Source organism: Malaclemys terrapin, chromosome 19 (genome assembly GCF_027887155.1).
Source record: "Malaclemys terrapin pileata isolate rMalTer1 chromosome 19, rMalTer1.hap1, whole genome shotgun sequence".
NCBI classification, from domain to species: Eukaryota; Metazoa; Chordata; order Testudines; family Emydidae; genus Malaclemys; species Malaclemys terrapin.
Genome location: NC_071523.1, coordinates 21,854,845 through 21,876,442, shown reverse-complemented (window position 1 = coordinate 21,876,442; position 21,598 = coordinate 21,854,845). Strand labels below are relative to the sequence as shown.

Here is a 21,598-nt window from a genome sequence, read left to right as displayed (position 1 = left end):
CGGGCCCTGGGGCAGAGCTGTGAGATCCGCTCTGACTCCGTGAGACAGGAGCAGTTGTCCTAAGCTCTGGCTTCACGGCTGTCTCGTTTTCTCTCCCCTTCCCTCTTCCCCAGCTCTTTCTGTTCATAGAGCTGTGTAGGGTTGGAAGGATTCAGTTTTTATTGGTAAATGTCAGTGTTACTGTAGGTTTCAGAGTAGCAGCCGTGTTAGTCTGTATCCGCAAAAAGAACAGGAGTACTTGTGGCACCTTAGAGACTAACACATTTATTAGAGCATAAGCTTTCGTGGACTACAGCCCACTTATGCAGAAGTGGACTGTAGCCCACGAAAGCTTATGCTCTAATAAATTTGTTAGTCTCTAAGGTGCCACAAGTACTCCTGTTCTTTTAGTGTTACTGTACACACACACGCTCAAAAATATTTCCATTGATCATTAAAATTGACAGGCAAAGCGTGAAAAGTATTGCTTGACAACTTACTAGAGTTTCATTTAAGGATTTTTACTTTATATATTTTGACATGTGACTTGACATTTTGTGTTTTGACAGCTATAAAGCTTTTTTGAATCTCAGGGTCTGTCATTAACTAATTGATTCTCCCCATAATTTTGCACAACTGTGAAAATTTAAATCAACAAACATTTTTTAAAAAAAGTTTATAAATAAAATCAGTATTACCCACTGAAATTGTGTGTGTGTGTGTGTGTGTGTGTGTATATATATATATATATATATATATAAATCAGATTCTGCAAAGTGTCTCTGTGGAAATTAATCAGTTAGGTAAAGAGCATGAGCATCTGGCAGCCAAGGAAAATCTTATTCCGAAATATAATCCAGGATTTAAGGAACACTCTTGTGAGTTATTAACGTAGTTCTAGATACCTCTTTTCCAAGACAGTAATCTGTTGGTGTCCCCTGTTTTAGGTGGAGATAATGAGCATCTGTACCCAGTTTTCAATAGTTTTTTTTTTTTTTTAAGAATTTGACTTTTACTTGTAATAAAAAAAAACACAAAGCGAGTGGCATATAATAAAATTTCACCAAACCTGTCTCCTGAGAACCATGCCCTGGTGGTAGTAATCTGTGAACAACAAAATAAAGTGGTGCAAATCAGGTTCTTTAGGGTTCAACAGTGAAACTTTACATTAGAAGGACATTCTTCAAAGTGTCAAATTAAATCTTCTTGCTCTTTTTTTCCTGAGTCAATCCCTTTCCCCTGTAGTGGTAGAGTTAGAAGTGGGTTTTTTACACACGAAAGCTTATGCCCAGATAAATCTGTTAGTCTTTAAGGTGCCACCAGATCCTCGTTGTTTTTTTAGAATTGTTTTTCCTTTTCTATATCTGAAGTTTGATGAGGAGCTGACCTTCCTCAGTTTGTTTCTTGCACATTGGAATCCTTAGCCTGTTCAGTAAAAGGGGGCAGGCAGAGAAGAGGGGACACACAAGAAGCATGTGATTGATTGCTCACCAAACAGAACAGATCTAATTTTAGACTTCTTCAGCTTTGGCAATCTCTCTCAAAACACTTACATACTTTTTTTGTTTTTTTAAGAGCAGATGAATCATATTAGTGTAGTACTAAATTATAATGTTAATGGGAGACGGATGCTGAGTCATGTTGCATGTATCATTCAAATTTTATGTGATATTCTGAGCAGTAAGCTTGTCTGATGGTAGCCTTCTGCACTTTAAATTCCAGACTGTTCTAGCTTTCTTGCCACATCCTGTCTGTGAAAGTAATGTGTCGGCACCTACTTAGTGCTGGGAATGCTGCTGCTAATAGCTGTGTGTCCAGTCCATCTATGGGCAAGGAACAGTACTGCCTTTTTTCCTGTGTACCTGCATATTTGTCTTGCCCTGGAACTTAGGAAATCATGTGGTGAGAGTCTAGTAAGTAATGTGTAAGATCATCAAGGAGGAAAGGAAGGCATTGTGTGCAACTTGAGTTTTGATCAATAGTCACTGTACACTGATGAAGAATCCATTCTTATGCCAAAGTACTTTTGAAAAATAACTTCATTTAGAAATGAGATGTGACAAATGTCCTAATATTTGTTTGTAAAAGGCAACTGATTCCTTTTCAGTCATGATGAAAACCTACTTACATTTTTTAAAGAAACCCATTATTTTGCTTTCTTCTTTTTGCAAATACCCTCAGTGCACTGGCTATGCCCGCTGATTGGAGAGGCCCGAGTCTAACCCTAGCCCCATCACAAATACAGCAACTAACTTTATGTATACTTTAGGTGAGAAAGTTTGTGCTGCTGGTCTTGATAAACTACATGGAATTACATCCTAAATCTGGCAACATCAGCTCGGATTTATTGCTACTGTCAGCTTTTCTTACAGCTGTCTATTAGTTGAGGTTTGTTCTCTGACATTTCAGGATTCAGAACAGATAGCATCTTACACCTGAAATTATATGTTTTCTCTGTTAAAGGAAGCTGAGGTAGTCATTGAAAGCAGTTCACATTTGATGTCTATATGGTGGCCTGAAACAAAAGAGCTGGGGGTTACAATAGTGTTCCCACTGTGGATATCAGGGTGGAAAAAATAAAAAACTTTATTACTAACTGGTCTCTCTGTTGGCAATGTCTGCAGAAAGGTCAATGATTGAATGAGCCATAAAGGCTGAATTCCCCTCTCATCTTTTGGGGGAAAGGGGATTTCCCCTGGAACAGAACTTGGGCAAACTACAATGATCATATTTGTATGAATATGCACACCTCTGGAAAACAGTATCTGCTAGTTGCTGTACAACAATAGCTATTTTCATTGTTTTATGTATCTTCTTAGAGTGATAGAGTAAACTGTGAATCACCAGAGGAAGGTATAAAAAATTCTATTTACATAACAATCAATTTTAAATTAGGAAACAAAATTGTGCTCTGTTAAATAGTCTATAGAGATAGACACTTGGTCTATGTCTACTCAGAAGTACCACACTTTCTAAACTTTTACTTTACTTTTCCAGGCTAGCCCATTTAGTAATTCCACTGCTTTTCTTCTGCAGGGTTCAATTTCTTCCAGAAAAACTATCAGCGTATCTGTTGTATGTAACTCTGTAAGATGTTTTCTCTCCCTGGTTCTTTTTTAATTTTCTAGTTCTTTGGGATTAGTTCAATACTGAGACAGTGCTATTATTTTAAAATGTTTTTGCTGTTTGACTTGTCTCATTTCCTATTTTGCCAGCTCTACACAATCATATCTTCTACTCTGATAGACTTTTCCAGAATACATTTAATCTCTTCTAATGTGAAACCAAGTCTGCTGCCAAATGGGAGCTGGAGAAAAACTGTTACAGGGCCAGAATCTGTTGCATTAATGCCCCACTATCAGTTACCATCGTTCTATATGTTACAGCTGTTCCTCCTTTGGACTGATTAACAATTCCTGTGTAAAGGAGACATGGCTTTCTGGCTCTTTCATTAAATGTATTAAAGACATCTATCTAAGATGTTAAAACATGTAAAACACAACAAAAAGACAAATGTACATAATGTTTGATTCGGTTTTCTGCCCAAACCACTTTGCAATATGGTCCACTTAATAGTATATCCTATATGAGCCCACCACTCTTAACTAACAACCTCAAACGCCTCAATCAAAATGCTCTAGAAGTTTTTCCCCTTTGCTGATTAGCTGTCCATTTCCTCCTTTCAGTCTCTTTACTTCAACCTTATTCCACCTGCCTCCCACGCTCCCTTTCTTCCCCCCCTTTCCTCCCTTCACTTATCCCTGCCCCCTTCAGTGCCTTCTCTCCTTTCCTTTGTCTCTCTCTGATTCCTTCCCAATAATACCCTCTGCCCCACCCCCAAAAGAATATTGTGGCGCTAACATGACACTTGCAGAACATCACATTGTTCGCTCTGCTAGTATGTTATATCTCTCCCCTCTCCATCTTTATCTTTTCTATTAAATTGTAAACTGTTCAGGACAAAGACTGTCTCAGCCTTTGTTCAGATAGTGCCTAGCATAATGTGGCCCTGATATCAGTTAGGATTCCTATGTGAGCAGGGTTTTATTATTATTTGTATCTTAACTTGCAGTGTCTAGTATCTGTAGGAACTTAACTTTCCTTCCTTTACATTATTTTCTGTGCTTTTGCTGCATTTCAATTCTTAATGTAATAATAAGTTAGTATTAAAATACTGTTTGTTTAAAGGAATCCTAATTACTTTTGTATCCTGTAAGCAATATATTTAATGCTGTACATTATATAGGACCCTCTTATCCAGAAAGATTCCAAGATGCTTTAGATTTAGTATGACTAGGGATCACTGGCCAGAGTGGAATGCAGCAGCCATTATATGACAGCTGAATTTTCTTAGTGAAGAAAAAACAAATTTCATACACATGGGAGGATTTAAAAAGACAAAGTAAATCTGAGTTGGAATTTAGCCAGGACCCCAGGGCTAACACCTCCACTTGGGCAAAAAATGCACAGGCCTTCAGTGACTAAAAGTGGTCAGGGGCTTGAGCTTGAGTTTGCCTCTCTGGCTGACAAGTTTCACAGCCCCTTAGAGCTTAGGCCCCAGCCGCCGACTCAGAAGGAAGAACACCCTTCCTAAATCACCCATATCGCTTCTGCCACCACTTGGATGTTTGCTTTGGCTGCAAATGGTAGTCTCCTATGCAAATATTGACCAGGCCTAATATTGCTTACATATGATATCTGACAAAATCCCAGCCCCAGATGGCATGAATGCAGGACTACGTAGTGGTATTCATAAAATTATCAAGCTTATGTACATATGCTCTCTCAAACAGGGTGGAAAAATCAGTGATTTTTAAAAAAAAAAATCAAATTTATTTAAATCAGATTTATTAAATTAAATACATTTTTAAAAAATTATTTAAAATTACATTGAAATTGACAATCTGTGTTAAGTATAAATTTACTAAAATCTATTAATTGGTTACATTAAATTAAATTAAAGTTCAGGCAGTACGCGTTTGTTGCCCAAGTTTTAAAGAAAGTCAAACCACTGACCTAGAGGAAATCACTGGCTAAGCATCTGGAACCAGATTTTAAGTGCTAAACCAGCTTTTCATAGCAGTAGCCTCTTTTGCTGGTGCAGAGGGTATATTTTATTTTCAGTTTATTCATCCCGTTCAGTTCAGTTACTAGCTCTTTCAAAGTTGAGAAGCCAACTGTGATTGAAAAATCAGGAAAGCTTCTTTTCCTTTTCCAATCAATGATTAAAAATGAGGTATGAGATGATGAGCTCTGCTAAATCTAAATTTTTGAAGGATGTGGGCCCAGATCGACAAAAGTGACCAGAAACAATCAGTTCAGTTCACTAACTACAGATACTTTGTTTCATCATTTTAAAATGCCAAACAAGTTTTGATACTTACTTTTTTCTCATATATCCAGCACATTTAAGCTAGTTTTATTTATCTATTCATTTTAAAACATTTTTGTGCATTTTAAATTTAATTTCATTTTCCATCCAAATCAAACTTGACACAAATCACAAGTAAAAAAAATCATCTCGTAAATAAGAAATGCATCATTCACCATTTAACGTAAGGCAAACATTTTGCAATAAACATGTTAAACTATATAATTGCTTACACTATATGTACACACATTTATTTACCCCCTGGTTAGCAGAAAGTACCAAATTTAGTGTAAGCATTATATCTATTTGCAAACACACATGTTTTATTTCTTACCAAGCAATTAATCTACTTTTTAGGAATATAATTAAAAAGTACAAATGCAAAACAAGATTTAAATCAATTCACCCTGCTCTGTCAACATACAGCCCAAATCCAGTTCAGTCTTATTCTTATTAACTTTAAATCTGGACTCTCTTTCTAAGACTGAAGTGTAGAAAATACTGCACAGTAGTTTGATAGCACGTTACAGAATTCATCTTGCTAAGTCTCCACATTTGAGGAATGTAGGTAGGAATGTTTTAAAGGCTGTTCAGCTTATCCAGTTTCCCTGACCTGAGGACCGTTTCTTTTTGAGGAACCTTTGCTTTTTCTTCCTTTCTTTAAATTGTTCCTAAAATTGTTCCATAATTATACTCCTGCTTAGATCCAGAAAAGAGTAAACTAACTAAGCTACTTTGTAATTATATTTATATTTTTTAAGACCTTATTTCATAGACTAGATTGTTACTTAGTCTGTGTAGTATTTAGAATTCTTGTAGTGAGGGAATTCATTTGTGGAGACTTTTTGCCACATGGCTGTAATTATGTTATTTGTTAATGTCCTAAGGTAGATTCCCATTAGAGGTATGTTGTGGATGCTAGAGCCAGAACAAGGAGCTGTTGCTGTGCCATCCCAAGGCATCTAACCTGGACTTTTGTCCCTTTAATCCCATGAAGACCATACATTGCATTTTGTGAAAGATACTAAATCTCTGTGGGTTGTTAGTTCTTGCATGTGCACAGCAGTCCTTGTAGATGAGTATCTGGTGTGAACGGAGCTATTCGCTTCCCTGACTGCAGTGGGTGCTTGGACTGCACAAAGAATGCAGCATCAGGCGTTTAAAGGCTTAATTTTGTTACAGTTCTGTGAAAATATTTGTCCTGCAGAATGAATCTAGCAAGGAATTTTTATAGCATATATTTGCAGTGCAAATAGTAGCATGCATACAGAACTCCTTTTTTTATTTCTTAAGACTATATCATTATCCCATTTGTAGACCTGCAGCTGAGCACTCCAAAAGCTCTCTTACTAGATTGTCAGAGATCCCCAAATAAAGGGGGGAAATGGAAGGTTTGAAGGTGGAAAATAAGAAAACAAATGTATTTGCCAGTGAATAAGGCTGTGTGTCTGTCATGGAAGTCATGGATTCTGTGACTTCCATAGCGGCCAGTGCAGCTGGCTCCGTGTCCGGTGGCCAGCAGAAGGGACCCCTCTCAGGTGGTGGTAATGGTGTCCACCGAGCAGCTCGGGCAGCCCCTGGGACAGCCGCACCGGCCGCTGCTGGGGCTGTCTCGGGCCACCGGGCCCCCCTCCCGCCCCTAGCAGCAGCAGTAGTTTGGGTGTGGGAGGGGGCTCAGGGCTGGGGCAGAGGGTTGCAGTGTGGGGTGGCGCTTACCTCGTGAGGGCTCCCCGGAAGTGTCCGGCATGTCCCCGTAGCTCCCATTGGCTGTGGAACTGGCACTTGTGACGGGGGCAGTGCGCAGAGCCCCCCTGGCCTTCCCTCCTGCTAGGAGCTGCAGGGGCATGCCAACTGCTTCCGGGAAGCCATGCAGAGACTGGTAGGGAGCCCCCACCACCACCCACGCCATCCTCCCCACCCCTGGGCCGCATGCTGCCCCCGCAGCATCTCCCAGGGCTACCCCTCTAATTTTTAATTAGGGGTATATAGTACAAATCATGGACAGGTCATGGGCCGTGAATTTTTGTTTACTACCCATGACTTGTCTGACTTTTACTAAAAATACCCATTACTAAAACGTAGCCGTACCGATGAGTAATATACTTTGATTGGTCAAGCTTGACTTTCTGTATTTTATTATTAAAGGTTTGTCAAGTAATGGGATTGCCATTATTGGAGGCATGCAAATAGCACTCTTAATTGATTCTGTTAAAATGTTTATAGCTTGTATGATTAGTACCATAGTGCTTATAAAAGTAACTGAAACAATATGTGCTGACCTGTAGTTACATAGCTTTACTGTTATAGTTCAGTGAGAAACTGTCAGGGCCGCACAGGGGAGGGCAGGGGGGGCAATTTGCCCCAGACCCTGCAGGGACCCCCACAAGAATATAGTATTGCAACTTTTTTTTATGGAAGGGGCCCCCAAAATTGCTTTGCCACAGGCCCCCTGAATCCTCTGGGCGGCCCTGGAAACTGTATCTTGTAATTGAGATTGTCTTTGCAGCTTGTCCATTTTGTGAAGTAAAGTAAAATATTCAGTTTTGTAGACTACAGTGTTTTGCAAGTACAGATTGCAGGTGCTCTCTCTAAATGGAATAAGAAATTCCACCTCTTATTTCTTCTGTAACAGTCCATTTGTTTTCAGTGCCCATTTAAATAACTCTTACTTACTGTAATGTTTATTTCTTCCTTTACTAAATTCTGACAGTAACAACCAGTCCTCAAAAGTGTCTTTAGATAGTGGGTTGGATTGAAATAAAGAGGCAAAGAAATTCATTGCATTTGAGCAAAACTTATATTTGAAACCAAGAAAGACTAGTAGAAGTGATAAATTCATGTGCTGTGCATTTATCCTGCTAACCTTTCTTCTTCCCCAGCGAAGTTTGTAGTGTAGGAAATTGAGACCATGTGTGTGGATAAACTGAAAACTACACTCCAGACCTGTTTTCAAACAATCTTGAACATCCTCAACCTTTTAAAAAATATATATATATAAGTCAGAACGGGTCTTTTCACCTGCCTTGATTTTCACGTGTGAGGCTCTGCTTGGTGCATGTGTGAGGACAAAGCAGTTCTCCAGAAGCAATCCCCTCACCGCAGAGGAAAGCTTGCCAAAGCCCTGTGGTTTCTACAGAGCCCTGTATAAGCTGAGTCTCCCTGCTGGGATGGAATCAGTTAGGGAGGCCCCTTCCCCCTGTTGATGGGAATATTCTAAACTAGAGCAGCTGTCTCTGACATGAGTGTGTGGGGGAGGGGTGTACTAACCTGTGGGCTCTGCCCTTGAAGGCCGCCTGGCCCCTGTGGGCCTCTACGAGTTAAGGGGGTGGATGACCAGGGGGTGGGGGCGGGAGCCACGTGTTGTTAGGGCCGGGTCTGGTCCTTATAGGGGCTGTGAGTTCCTGAGAAGCCCCGTGCTAACCCACTGTGTGTTCCCTCCTCCACAGGCATATTATGGAACCGAGCCCGGCAGGAGGAGGCGGAGGTCCAGGGGAACCAGCACATGCCGTGGCACTGCTGCGGGGTCTGAGTGCGCTGCGCTCTGAGCGGAGCCTGCTTGATGTGACAGTGGTGGCCGGGGGCTGTGAGTTTGGGGCGCACCGAGCTGTGCTAGCCGCAGCTTCTGGCTACTTCCGTGCCATGTTCGGTGGGTCACTGCGGGAGTCCCGGGCCGAGCGGGTGCGGCTACATGGGGTGGACCCTGAGTGCCTGGCGCTGCTGCTCGACTTTGCCTACACTGGTCGGGTGGGGCAGCTGGGCCCCGACATCGCAGAGCGGCTGCTGCGTGCCGCCGACCTACTGCAGTTCCCAGCCGTAAAGGAGGCATGTGGCGCTTGGCTGGCCCGGCAGCTGGAGCCGGCCAACGCGCTGGACATGCAGGACTTTGCGGAGGCCTTTGCTTGCCCAGCCCTTGCAGCTGCCGCACACCGCTTTGTGCTGCGCCATGTGGGTGAGCTGAGCACGCAGTTGGAGCGCCTGCCGCTGGCGCGGCTCATCTCCTACTTGCGGGACGATGAGCTGTGTGTGCCCAAGGAGGAGGCTGCTTTCCAGCTGGCACTGCGTTGGGTGCGTGCCGATCTAGCTGCCCGTGCCCCGCTGCTGCCGCAGCTCCTGGCCCATGTGCGCTTGCCCTTTGTGCGCCGTTTCTACCTGCTGGCGCACGTGGAGGGCGAGCCCCTGGTGGCACGCTGCCAGCCCTGCCTGCGCCTCCTCCGGGAGGCCCGCGACTTCCAGGCTGCCCGCTATGACCGGCACGACCAGGGGCCATGTGCTCGCATGCGGCCACGACCCTCCACCGGCCTGGCAGAGATCCTTGTGCTCATTGGCGGCTGCGACCGTGATTGCGATGAGCTGGTCACCGTTGATTGTTACAACCCACGCACGGGGCACTGGCGCTACCTGGCCGAGTTTCCTGAGCACTTGGGCGGCGGCTACAGCATAGCAGCGCTGGGCAACGACATCTACGTGACAGGTAAGGACGGGGACCCGTTGGATCTGATGCCCTGGGGAGTGTTATCTGGGGAAAGGGCCACAGCTGGGCATCATTCTGGAGGGAGCCCAGGTCTAGCAAGGGATGGGGGAACGACTTTAGGTTTAAAGATCAAGGGGCTTCGGCAAAGCTGTAGGAGAGGCCAGAACTGAGATCCCTGACTTTTCAGAGCACTAGTATTTTTATAAAAAGTTCCCTCTTTTCTTTGCCATTAGTCCCAGGATGGACTAAGTATGGCTTGTTTTAGGTTCGCAGAATAACGATTCTTTGAAGTGAGATGTGCTTTCGTAATTAGGGTGTCTCTTGCAAAGACTCAGAAACCGTTCTGTTGCTATGCTAAATGCCAGGGGAAATGATTCCTGGGCTTCACTGAAAATGTTGAACGCGTGTGTTGCATACGTTATAAGCAGACATGCATTCCAACAGCCTGTTTCAAAGGGCCCTTGGCATCTCCACGGTGCAGTAACACTTCGTTCTGTTGGGAGGCTTGCATACAAATCTGTGTAAAGGTATTTGTCTACATTTTTATTGTGACAGACTTCAGGGCTCTGTAGTTGGTTCTAAGTACAGGCTAGAGCACTGTGTGGGTAAAACCGAAATGGTTTTGTTGTTCTGGTAGGGGTTATAAGCTGCTTCATGGGTCAGATTTGTTCTGAGTTGCTAATAGGCTTGAAACTCAGAGGTGAACAGGAAAATAAGTATGTATGCAATTTTATATATTACTTACTTGACTGTGTGGAGAAGCAGCCTCCTGAACACTTTATTTTTAATGTGTGGGGTCCATCGTCCAGGAGACTCTTCCACTTTGCAGTTACATTAATGTTTAAATTTGTAATGAAAATATTTAGGTTTCCTACAGTGGTTCTTGGTTTTTCACAGATGGACCATGTCTGAAGTTCTATTCAGATGTTTGGCATAAATATAAGATTTAATTTTGCAACAGGGATTCCTTTTCCGTAGTTATTCTCGTTTTGGGATGGATTTAGTAGCTGATCTCAGACAGGCAGCTGAATCATAATGACTAATACTAGTGAATATGTAGAAGAGCATTTCAGGACCCATGTTGGTGTAACTTCCCAACTGTCTGCTCAAGACAACAGGGTAGGAGTCTGATTTCAGATGGTTTTGAAATTCCTGCTGTGATGAGAACACTGAAGAAAAGCAGAATTTAGAGAAGTAAGTAACACAGGGTGCAACATGAAGTACACCATGTACGCTTGTCACAGGGTCAGCGGGCGATGCTCTGGAACTACTCCATATGAAGCCAGTCAGGACTCTGGGGGAGCCTCATCTCTCTGAGCTGCTGTCTCCAGGGCAAGAAGCTTACACAGCTTCGACCTTCCTGGATCCGACCTTGGAGCATTCAGCATCCCCTTCCACACTGTGCACTTCCCGCAGTGAGCCCGCCTGGGCGGGGCTCCTGGGGAAGCCAGAGGGCCCCGCATCCCAACTCCGCAGTCAGACGTGACTCTCAGCCAGCCGGTAAAACAGAAGGTTTATTAGTCTACAGGAACACAGCATAGAACAGAACTTGTTAGCACAGAAATCAGTGACTTTCAGCCAAGTCCATCTTGAGGAGTCCTGGGACAGAAGCCCTGGACTCCCCCTCTTCCAGTCCACCCAAGCAGACTGCCAGCTTCCAGCGACAGGCCCTCAGACACCCCCATTGCTCCTCCTCCTTGTCTTTGTCTCCCCTCCTGGACAAAGAGTCACCTGGTCTCACCTGGTATCCCCCTCCTGGGTTTCAGGTTACAAAGGGCACGGGTCATAGCATGTATTCGGGCAGTTGGAGCAGCCTGACCTGCCCCAGAGGTCTCAGCCAAAGTCACACACTCCTATTCCCACCACCGAGGTATTGGTGCAGCACACAGGGAAACTGAGGCACACGCAGTATTCATGCAAAACAGTAAAACTCACATAGGCTCAACAGTAAGACTCACATACAACATAACAAGGGAAAATCCCCACCTTGTCACAACGCTTAAAGTAGAAACATACCAGAAAGTCTTCTGATACTCTAGACTTTAAATGACATTGAGAGTCATTGACCTTGGCATAGCAGTGTGTTTATGGTATTGAAGGGCAAAAGTTGTGTTTCTTTCTCTAGTGTACTCCCTGACTCTTGTCAGTTTGTCACAGGTGCCACTGTAACGATACCAGTATAAAGCAGCAACCTCCCACCTCACCCTCACCCCCAGTGTGGGTGCAGTTATACCAGTGTAAAGGGACCCAAACAGAAAGAAGCTATACTGTATGATGCACCTTTTTACCAGTATAACCATGTCATCAAAATTCACACCTCGAACAGACATAGTTATACCGATAAAGGTTGTATGTAAACCATGCCTAAGTGAACAGAAAGCTCAATCTCTGACTTAACGAAAAGGATGTTTATGATTTAAGTAATGTCATAAGCATGATGATGTGCTAAAACGGAATAATTTTGTATTAACACTGCTGCATCCAAAGAAAGTCACGTATGGTAGTATTCAAAAACAATGTAAGGAATTCTGAATGCCAAACATTTTGTTACACACCTTGTTGATTGCTGACTTCTTCCAAGAGTCTTGTACTTGCACACAGGATCTGTTGTCATTGAAGATGCACGGATAACTGTTTTATATTTCACATTACAGTTGTAGCTCGGAGGAAAAGAGATGTAAAGGGAAAGCTTAGAAGCAGATTTTTGTATGAGGCAGTAGTGAAGTGGGGTCGGGTGTCTCAGGTTGTTCTTTAGTTTATGGAGCTTGCATGTTAGGTTTGCTCCATGGATATAGTTGTCAACTATTGTAGGCGTGTGAGTTGGACTCTTATCAGTACCTTTGCTGGCTAATCATTGTTGAAAGTTGCTCTGTATTGGGTCACCAGCTCCAAGCCCTCCTCAGGGGTGTGGTGGGGGTTGTAAATGGGAAGGGGAGAAAAGGATCAGGGAGTTAGCCAAACGTGGGATACATGTTTTGAGTTGATAATGCATCAGATTTTGTCTGGGTACCACATGAGTGAATCTCCTCTGAGATACTGGGAGTAAATGGGAGACAAATTTACAGGCTCGTTTGGAAATTTCCAAATAAATTTGAGGTTGAGTGGTACCATTAGCCTTGAAATTGTTGTGAAACAAACTGCCATTTTCCTCCTGTCCCTGAATATTTTAATAACAAGTAGGCTGGGGAAGTAGCAAAATTTGTTATAGTATTGGAAAGTAGTAACATTTTTGAATATCTAATAAAGGGCTGAGTTATTACATAAAACCCCTCCTCTGTCTTCCTCCCCACCCCCCACATACAATGGGATATATTGCAAATTATTTACTTATGAAATGTGCTCTCTTCTGTAGGAGGATCAGATGGGTCAAGGCTCTATGACTGTGTCTGGCGATACAATTCTAGTGTGAATGAGTGGACAGAAGTGTCTCCAATGTTAAAAGCAAGAGAATACCACAGCTCTACAGTCTTGGATGGACTGTTGTATATCATAGCCTCAGACAGCACAGAACGTTACGACCACTCCATAGACGCCTGGGAGGCTTTGCAGCCTATGTTGTACCCAATGGACAACTGTTCCACCACATCTTGTCGTGGCAAACTCTTTGCTATTGGCTCTCTAGCAGGCAAAGAATCCATGGTTATACAATGTTATGACCCTGAAACTGACCTCTGGTCCCTAGTGAACTGTGGACAGCTGCCTCCGTGGTCTTTTGCACCAAAAACTGTGACTCTTAATGGACTTATATACTTTATAAGGTAAGTAATACTGTATTCTCCACCCCACCTCGCCCCACGGTAGACTGATTTTTTGAGAAATAGTGCAGAAGGATTGGATTTAAATCCACAATTTGGGAAATAGAGGCAATTTTACAATCTGGACTGAGGAGAAATCTACTTTAAAGTAGAATCCTTGAGCTCTGTTGGCTTTTAATTCAGTTCTACTATTACTTTAAATACACACATAGAAATACAGATAGCACATGTGAAATGAGATAAGAGAACATGAGATGAAATGGTTTGTTGTTGTTTTTAAACCATTGTGAGTTGAGTTCTAATGGTTCAAATACTTACCCACTTAAAAAATAAACTGAAAGGCATTTCATCATTGAAACCCTTCATCTAGTGTACTGTCTTCATTTGTGAGCAAATGTACATTAAAAATAGTCCCTAGAAATTTTGTTTTATTACCTTTGGGTTTGCTTAAAGGAATAAGTTGTATCCATGATCTTTATTTGCTGCATTTTGATTTGTTCTTGCTCAGTCCAGCATCTTGGCTTCCAGCAGCTCTTTGAAGTTATTCCTCTCCCTCTTTCAATATTCAACTAATATTGAAAAGGTTCTTTCATCAAAATATCCATCCTGTACGCTTGCAGAGCCAACTTTACTTGCTGTTTTCAGCAGACTGGTAGTTCAAGGTTTAGAATTTCTAATGGTTGAGTAGTTGGCCCATACACACCTCTGTCAGGTTGCTGCAGCAGTAGGAAGTCATTGGTGGTTCATTGGAAAAGCAGCTGAGAAAATTACCTGACACAGCAAAGGAAAAATTCTTCCTCTTCTTCACTCCTCCTCACCTCCTCCCCCCCACCCCCCAAAAAATGCTGCAAAAGAGATATTTTTCTGATAGTTTATAAGGACAATCTCAAAGCAATAGGTTCATATACATGGGACCAAAGGGTAACTTATTAACCAAAGTTGCTAACTTTCAGTTTAGGTGGATTTTTTTCTTTATTAAGTGAGAATAAAACTCTCCCTCTTCTTTACAACCAACTCTAGTTACAGTTATAAATATGGCATCACAGCAAAACTAGCCTCTTGGGTTACTTCTATATTAGAAACAACCTTGAGATGGGAATGTCTTGTTCTTATTCAGACAAGCATGTGGAATCATTCTTGCTCCTGTTTTCCCTCCCAGCACGCAAGCAGTGTGTTTTCACTTTCATTCTTGGAAGTATTTGCCTCATGCAGCACTGTTAATTATAATAAACATTGTAAACTGTGATAACTCTTCTCTGTAGAAGTGGCTTGACAGCAACTTTAGGATTTTTAAAGCAGTATCACTAAAAGAGTTGTCTTGGCTCTTCATTTGAATACATGAAACTCCTATTAATGCTCTATTTGAGGTATACAACAGGTGGAAGGAGAGATCCCAGTGTATTTAAGTTGTTTATTATCTTCGGGTCCGTAGAAATGAATTAAACAAGTGTGATTTATAAATGCCTGACTCCCATGGACCATCTTTCCTCTACATAGACACCCCTGCTCTGAGATTGCTTCCCAAAGTAGCTCAAACTTAGGGTTACCATTCGTCCGGATTTACCCGGACATGTCCTCCTTTTTGTGCTAAAAATAGCGTCCGGGGGGAATTTGTAAAGCACTCACAATGTCCGGGATTTCCCCCCTCCCCCGGAGCGGCTGGGAGGGGTGCAGGAAAGTCCCGGGCTGGACTCCGGAGCAGCTGGAGAGGAGCTCCGCCCTGCATTCTGAGCAAGTGACTCAGCACAAAGTGCAGCCCTCCCCTTTTGCAACTGGGAGCGGTTACTGCCATGCAGCGTAGCAAAACGGGAGCGAGAGCACTTTGTGCTGATACAAGGGCCGCTCTCCCCTGCAACCCGGTCCGGGCCAGGGACCGGGTTTTGTTGTGCAGGGCCAGGGACCGGGTTTTGTTGTGCTGGGGAGCTTAGCCACGTGTCCGGCTCACACAGAGCCCAACACCCTGTTCTGAGCAGCAGGGTAAGGGGGGCAGGAGAAGGGGCAGGGAGGTTCTGGAGGGGGCAGTCAAGAAACGGGGGGGGGCTTTTTGGGGGGAGTGGAGAAAGTTTTGGGCAGTCAGGGTACAGGTAGGGGGTAGGGTCCTGGTGGGCAGTTGGGGGGGGGTCTTAGGAGGGGGCAGTTAGGGGACAAGGAACAGGGAGTCTTAGGTAGGGGGTGGGGTTCTGGAGGGAAGTTAGGAGCAGGGGTCCCAGGAGGGGGCAGTCAGGGGACAAGGAGCGGGGGGGTAGGGGGCTGGGAGTTCTGGGGGGGAGCTGTCAGGGGGCAGGAGTGGGGAGAGGGATCGGAGCAGTCAGGGGACAGGGAGCAGAGGGGTTTAGATGGGTTGGGAGTTCTGGGGGGGCTGTCAGGGGGCAGGAGTGCGGAGAGGGATCGGAGCAGTCAGGGGACAGGGAGCAGAGGGGTTTAGATGGGTTGGGAGTTCTGGGGGGGAGCTGTCAGGGGGCAGGAGTGGGGAGAGGGATCGGAGCAGTCGGGACAGGGAGCAGAGGGGTTTAGATGGGTTGGGAGTTCTGGGGGGGGCTGTCAGGGGGTGGGGAGTGGTTGGATGGAGCGTGGGAGTCCCAGGGGTCGGTCTGGGGGTGGGGGTGTGGATAAAGGTTGGGGCAGTCAGGGGACAAGAGGCAGGGAGGCTTAGATAGTCCTGGGGGGCAGTTAAGGGCAGGGGTCCCAGGAGGGGGTAGTCAGGGGACAAGGAACGGGGGGAGGGTTGGGAGGTCAGGGGGGGCGGGAAGTGGGAGGGGCAGGGGCAGGGCTAGGGCGGGGCTTCTCCCGTCCTCTTTTTTGCTCGCTGAAATATGGTAACCCTATCAAACTAAGGAAACTGGTTATAAAGCATGTACCTTGTGCATTGGTTTTTTAAACCATGGTGAATAAAAACTGATATTTAAAATATTTAAAAATCAGATTTTTTTTTACATTTTAAATCTGAGGTTGTTTGTTTTGTTGTTGTTGTTGTTTAAATACAGGTTTATTTTTAAAAAATAAACTTATATAAAATTAAAATTGAAGTTGACAACCTATGTTAAGGCCTAAACTTACAATAATTTATATTAAAACTATATTAAGTTAAAATAATAATAAGTAGCACATGTTCGCTGCTGAAGTTTTACAGAAAATTAAACCATTAAACTGGTGGAAGTCACTGGCTAAGCACCTATAACCAGAGTTTGTTGAAGTGCATAATCAGCTTTTGACAGTAGTAGGATCTTCTGCAGATGCACAAAGAATATTTTTTCGTTTCGGTATATTCAGATAGTTCAGTTCTATGACTAGTTCAGACAAAGTTAAGATACAAATTGTACATTGGAAAAAGGAGAAAAGCTTTTCTTCTTCCAATCTATACTGGGTGTGAGAGGTTGAGATCAACTAATTCCAAAATTTTGAAGGACAATGAGAATCAGAAACAATCAGTTCAATTCACTAACTACAGATAATACTTTGTTTTAACAGATCAGTAAATGCAGAACATGTTTTGATGTACTTTTTTTTCTTATGTATCTGCATATTTAAGGTAATTTTACTTAACTAATAAAAAAATTAGTGCTGATTTTTGTGCACTTAATTGAATCAGAATTTTCAAATTGAGCTTGACACTAAATCACAACTAAAAAATTATCTAACATAATAAAAAAAGTAAAATTTAAGAGTCTGAATAAATGCAAGTTAAGCTTTATATTTGCTTAAATAAAGTGTATCAATATAGTGTATCCTCTTGGTTAACAAAAAAGATGCACCAAATTTAGTGTAAAGGTTATATTCAGTTGCAAATAAATATGTTTTAATGGTTACCAACCAGTGAGAATCAACTTTCTTTAAGAAAATAACTATAGTACAAATGCAAAACAAGATTAAAATCCTTGATTTAAATCAAGGTTTCCTGCTTGGTGATTAAAATCAAGTATTTAAATTACATTGATTTAAATAAATCCACCCTGTTTTTAACTAATAATAACTATAGTTCAAAAACCTGGATTTTGCTGTATACTAAGCAGACCCTTTTACAAGCATGATAGCTTCTAAACAAATGGTCATCAGGAGAGGTGGTGCTCTGGGATGTCTGCAAAGACTCTTATTTATTTCACCTTTCTCTTTTTTCGACAAACTCTGTTGCTATTGCTTTGATTGGAATAAGCAGATGATCTTGTTTTCTCTGTCATCACTAGAGTGTTTTTCGTAGATTGCAAAGAACATAGTAGTTCTTGGAAAATCAGTAACAATGTCTGAAAAATATAATACTCAGTTCTAATTGTCTTGGACTCACTTTTCTTCTCTCATTCAAATTTTTAACTTTAATAAAAAGACTTTATAACCAGAGATTAAATTATCCAATAAAAGAAGTCTATACCAATTTATATACATAGTTTTTACTTTAAATTCAATTAACTTAGTTCTTGAGACTGATTCAGTTAAAATGGAAGCTCAAATTAATTAGTGGTTGAACTAAGTAGAAGATTCTGTATTCTTAGGTAGTCTTCCAACTTCATTCTTGATAGGACTTTCTTGGATTTACTTTAAGTACTGCTGTGACTGCCCTGACCTTGTAATCTCCATATTCGTATGCCAGCAAATTGCATTTCTGTGTCACAATAATCCCTCACCTGTTGCTGTCACACTCCTGTCTCATGAGTGGAATGGGTAAAAGAAGCCTTGTGGGATTATAGTGCTGCTGTCAGTTCTTCCATTACAGACCTCTCTCCAGCCTTTATTCACACACCCCCACACCCCGGTCTAAACTTGGCACTGGCTGAAGTCTCAGTCCAACCCTTTCAGGGTTAATTTTAGGTGGGGAGAGGTTTCAGTCACCCCAGAATATCAGTTATTTTTCTAACTGATGTTCTTGTGCACTCATATCACCAAAACCAGATTATTTTATCCGGTACAAATTTGCAGGAAGTTTATCTGTTGTGGGACCCAAACGTGCACATTTTGAAATAAATAGATTTAAATAACATGTTTAGGATTGGCCTGCAATTATCAGCATAGCACAGTGGTGCTTCTAGGTACTATTTGTAATACAAATAATTTTGCATTCTGTCTTGGGCAGGCAGCACGGCTGAATAACCATGGGGCAGTTCATAGAATCATGGAATCATAGATTAGGGTTGGAAGGGACCTCAGGAGGTCATCTAGTCCAAACCCCTGCTCAAAGCAGGACCAATCCCCAACTAAATCATCCCAGCCAGGGCTTTGTCAAGCCGGGCCTTAAAAACCTCTAAGGAAGGAGATTCCACCACCTCCTTAGGTAACCCATTCCAGTGCTTCACCACCCTCCTAGTGAAAAAGTTTTTCCTAATATCCAACCTAAACCTCCCCCACTGCAACTTGAGACCATTGCTCCTTGTTCTGTCATCTGCCACCACTGAGAACATCCAAGCTTCATCCTCTTTGGAACCCCCCTTCAAGTAGTTGAAAGCAGCTATCAAATCCCCCCCCTCATTCTTCTCTTCTGCAGACTAAATAACCCCAGTTCCCTCAGCCTTTCCTCATAGGTCATGTGCTCCAGCCCCCTAATCATTTTTGTTGCCCTTCGCTGGACTCTTTCCAATTTTTCCACATCCTTCTTGTAGTGTGGGGCCCAAAACTGGACACAATACTCCAGATGAGGCCTCACCAATGCCGAATAGAGGAGAATGATCACGTCCCTCGATCTGCTGGCAATGCTCCTACTTATACAGCCCAAAATGCCATTAGCGTTCTTGGCAACAAGGGCACACTGTTGACTCATATCCAGCTTCTTGTCCACTGTAACCCCTAGGTCCTTTTCTGCAAAACTAGCCACTCGGTCCCTAGACTGTAGCAGTGCATGGGATTCTTCTGTCCTAAGTGCAGGACTCTACACTTGTCCTTGTTGAACCTCATCAGATTTCTTTTGGCCCAATCCTCTAATTTGTCTAGGTCCCTCTGTATCCTATCCCTACCCTTTGGATTATAAACTTCTTGGGGCAGGGGAGTGACTTAATTAATCTACCACTCCTCCCAGTTTAGTGTCATCTGCATCTCCCATCATTCAGATCATTAATAAAGATGTTGAACAAAACCGGCCCCAGGACCGACCCCTGGGGCACTTCGCTTGATACCGGCTGCCAACTAGACATGGAGCCATTGATCACTAACCATTGAGCCCAACAATCTAGCCAGCTTTCCATTCACCTTATAGTCCATTCATCCAGCCCATACTTGGTTGTAGGCAGGGGAAGGCAGAAACACTGCCAGGGTGTTCTGGGCTCATTCAGCCTCCAGTGTATGGTTCACTGCACCCAACTAACTGGGTAATCTTTTCAAAATCAGAATTTATTTTTTTAAGTGCAGTTTTGACTTTGGAGAAGCAAAGAAGTGCTATTCACGTTCTTTGGACACAAGCACCAATTCACAAGTAGTGAGGAGACTTCCTATGCGTAATGATGCAGCCCACTCGTAGTCCATAGCTCTTCAGCATCCGGGGCTACGCAGATCCATTGATTTCTGGGCTGGCCATTCATGCTGCATTATAGGAGCCACATATAGCAGTTTGAAGTGTGCACCATATCTCATGTCTTGGTGCAAGTGCAATTTGATCAATGTGCACATGAGTTTGTGAATGTAACCAGGTGGAAGCAAAAGTGCTAATATAGCACTTCCGGCACTTGCTTGGACTACTTTCACCCGTGCTTGATGAAATGGGGGGAGCCTTTACAGCTTTCTGAATAGTGGTTTCCTTTTTTCTTTTATAGAGATGACTCTGCTGAAGTGGATGTTTACAATCCAATGAAGAATGAATGGGACAAAATCCCTCCTATGCTTCAGGTAGGATGTTGACAATGAGTTCATTTTAAAAACTGCTGGAAACAATTCCTTTGGATTATAAGCTTCTTGGGGCAGGGGAGTGACTTAATTATTTAAGCACTGATACAACACAAAATAAACTCAGTGAATGCTAACAATATGTTCAGCCATGTACAGCAAAAGGTAGTCCTTGTTTCAGAGCACTTGTAGTTTAGGTGACCAATAGAGAACAATGAAGGCTTGTCTACACTGTGCATTAGTCCACTCTAGAAGGGTATAAATTCCAGTGCACACTAGGGTGTCACGCACTAGCTGGCCTGCACTAAAAGTTCTCTAGTGTGCATTAATGTAGTATACAATACTACACTAGAATTTACACCTCTCTAGTGTGGACTAATGCACAATGTAGACAAGCTGTAAACGCCCAAACCATCATGTGGTGCAGCTGCATAGGTTAGCAGAGATCTTTGTTTGAATCTTGTTGTTTTGTGGTTCTTGAATTATAGCTCCTTTAGTTGGAGTTAATGCTGCTGACCTTTTGGCTGGGACTTGTCAGTTCTGTTACAGTTGTGTTGGCATGGTGGTATGGTGTCACCTGCTGGGACCTGTGAGCACCATACCTGTTCCAGAGCAGCAATTGCCAGCAATAGCAGAGGACCCACAAATTTGGGACTAGCTGCTATGCTAGAGATCAGTTTACCTACCTAAAGGGACATAATCCTATAAATGTAGGATTGGAAGGGCCCTCGATAAGTCATCTAGTCCAGTGCCCTGCACAGAGGCAGAACTAAGTATTATCTAGACCATCCCTGACAGGAGTTTGTATAACTTGTTCTTAAAAACCACCAGTGATGGAGATTCCACAACCTCCCTAGGTAATCTGTTCCAGTGCTTAACTACCCTGATAGGAAAAACTTCATAACTAATGTCCAACCTAAACCTGCTTTACTGCAATTTAAGCCCATTACTTCATGTCCTGTCCTCGTTGGTTAAGGAGAACAATTCCCTAGGTTGTCCTTGTTCCCCTTTTTATAGATCGGCACTATGTTTGCACTTTTGCAGTCCTCTAGGATCTCTTCCATCCTCCATGAGTTCTCAAAGATAATTGCTAATGGCTCCAAGATCTCTTAAATATTATAGGATGTATTTCATCAAGCCCTGCTGACTTCAAGACCTATAACTTGTCTAAGTAATTCTTCACTTGTTCTTTCCCTATTTTAGCCTCAGATCCTACCCCATTTA

General features: G+C 42.9%; 1 protein-coding gene across 2 annotated transcripts in view; it reads left to right on the top strand.

Moving 5' to 3' along the window:
- Positions 1–21,598, top strand: part of KLHL21 (kelch like family member 21) — a 38,714-nt gene that overhangs the window by 10,517 nt on the left and 6,599 nt on the right. For both annotated transcript variants that reach the window (XM_054009077.1, XM_054009076.1), the window contains exons 2-4: positions 8,797–9,821; positions 13,174–13,579; positions 20,305–20,377. In XM_054009077.1, coding sequence (XP_053865052.1) covers positions 8,797–9,821; positions 13,174–13,579; positions 20,305–20,377 — 1,504 coding nt within the window. The remainder of the gene's footprint in view (positions 1–8,796; positions 9,822–13,173; positions 13,580–20,304; positions 20,378–21,598) is intronic.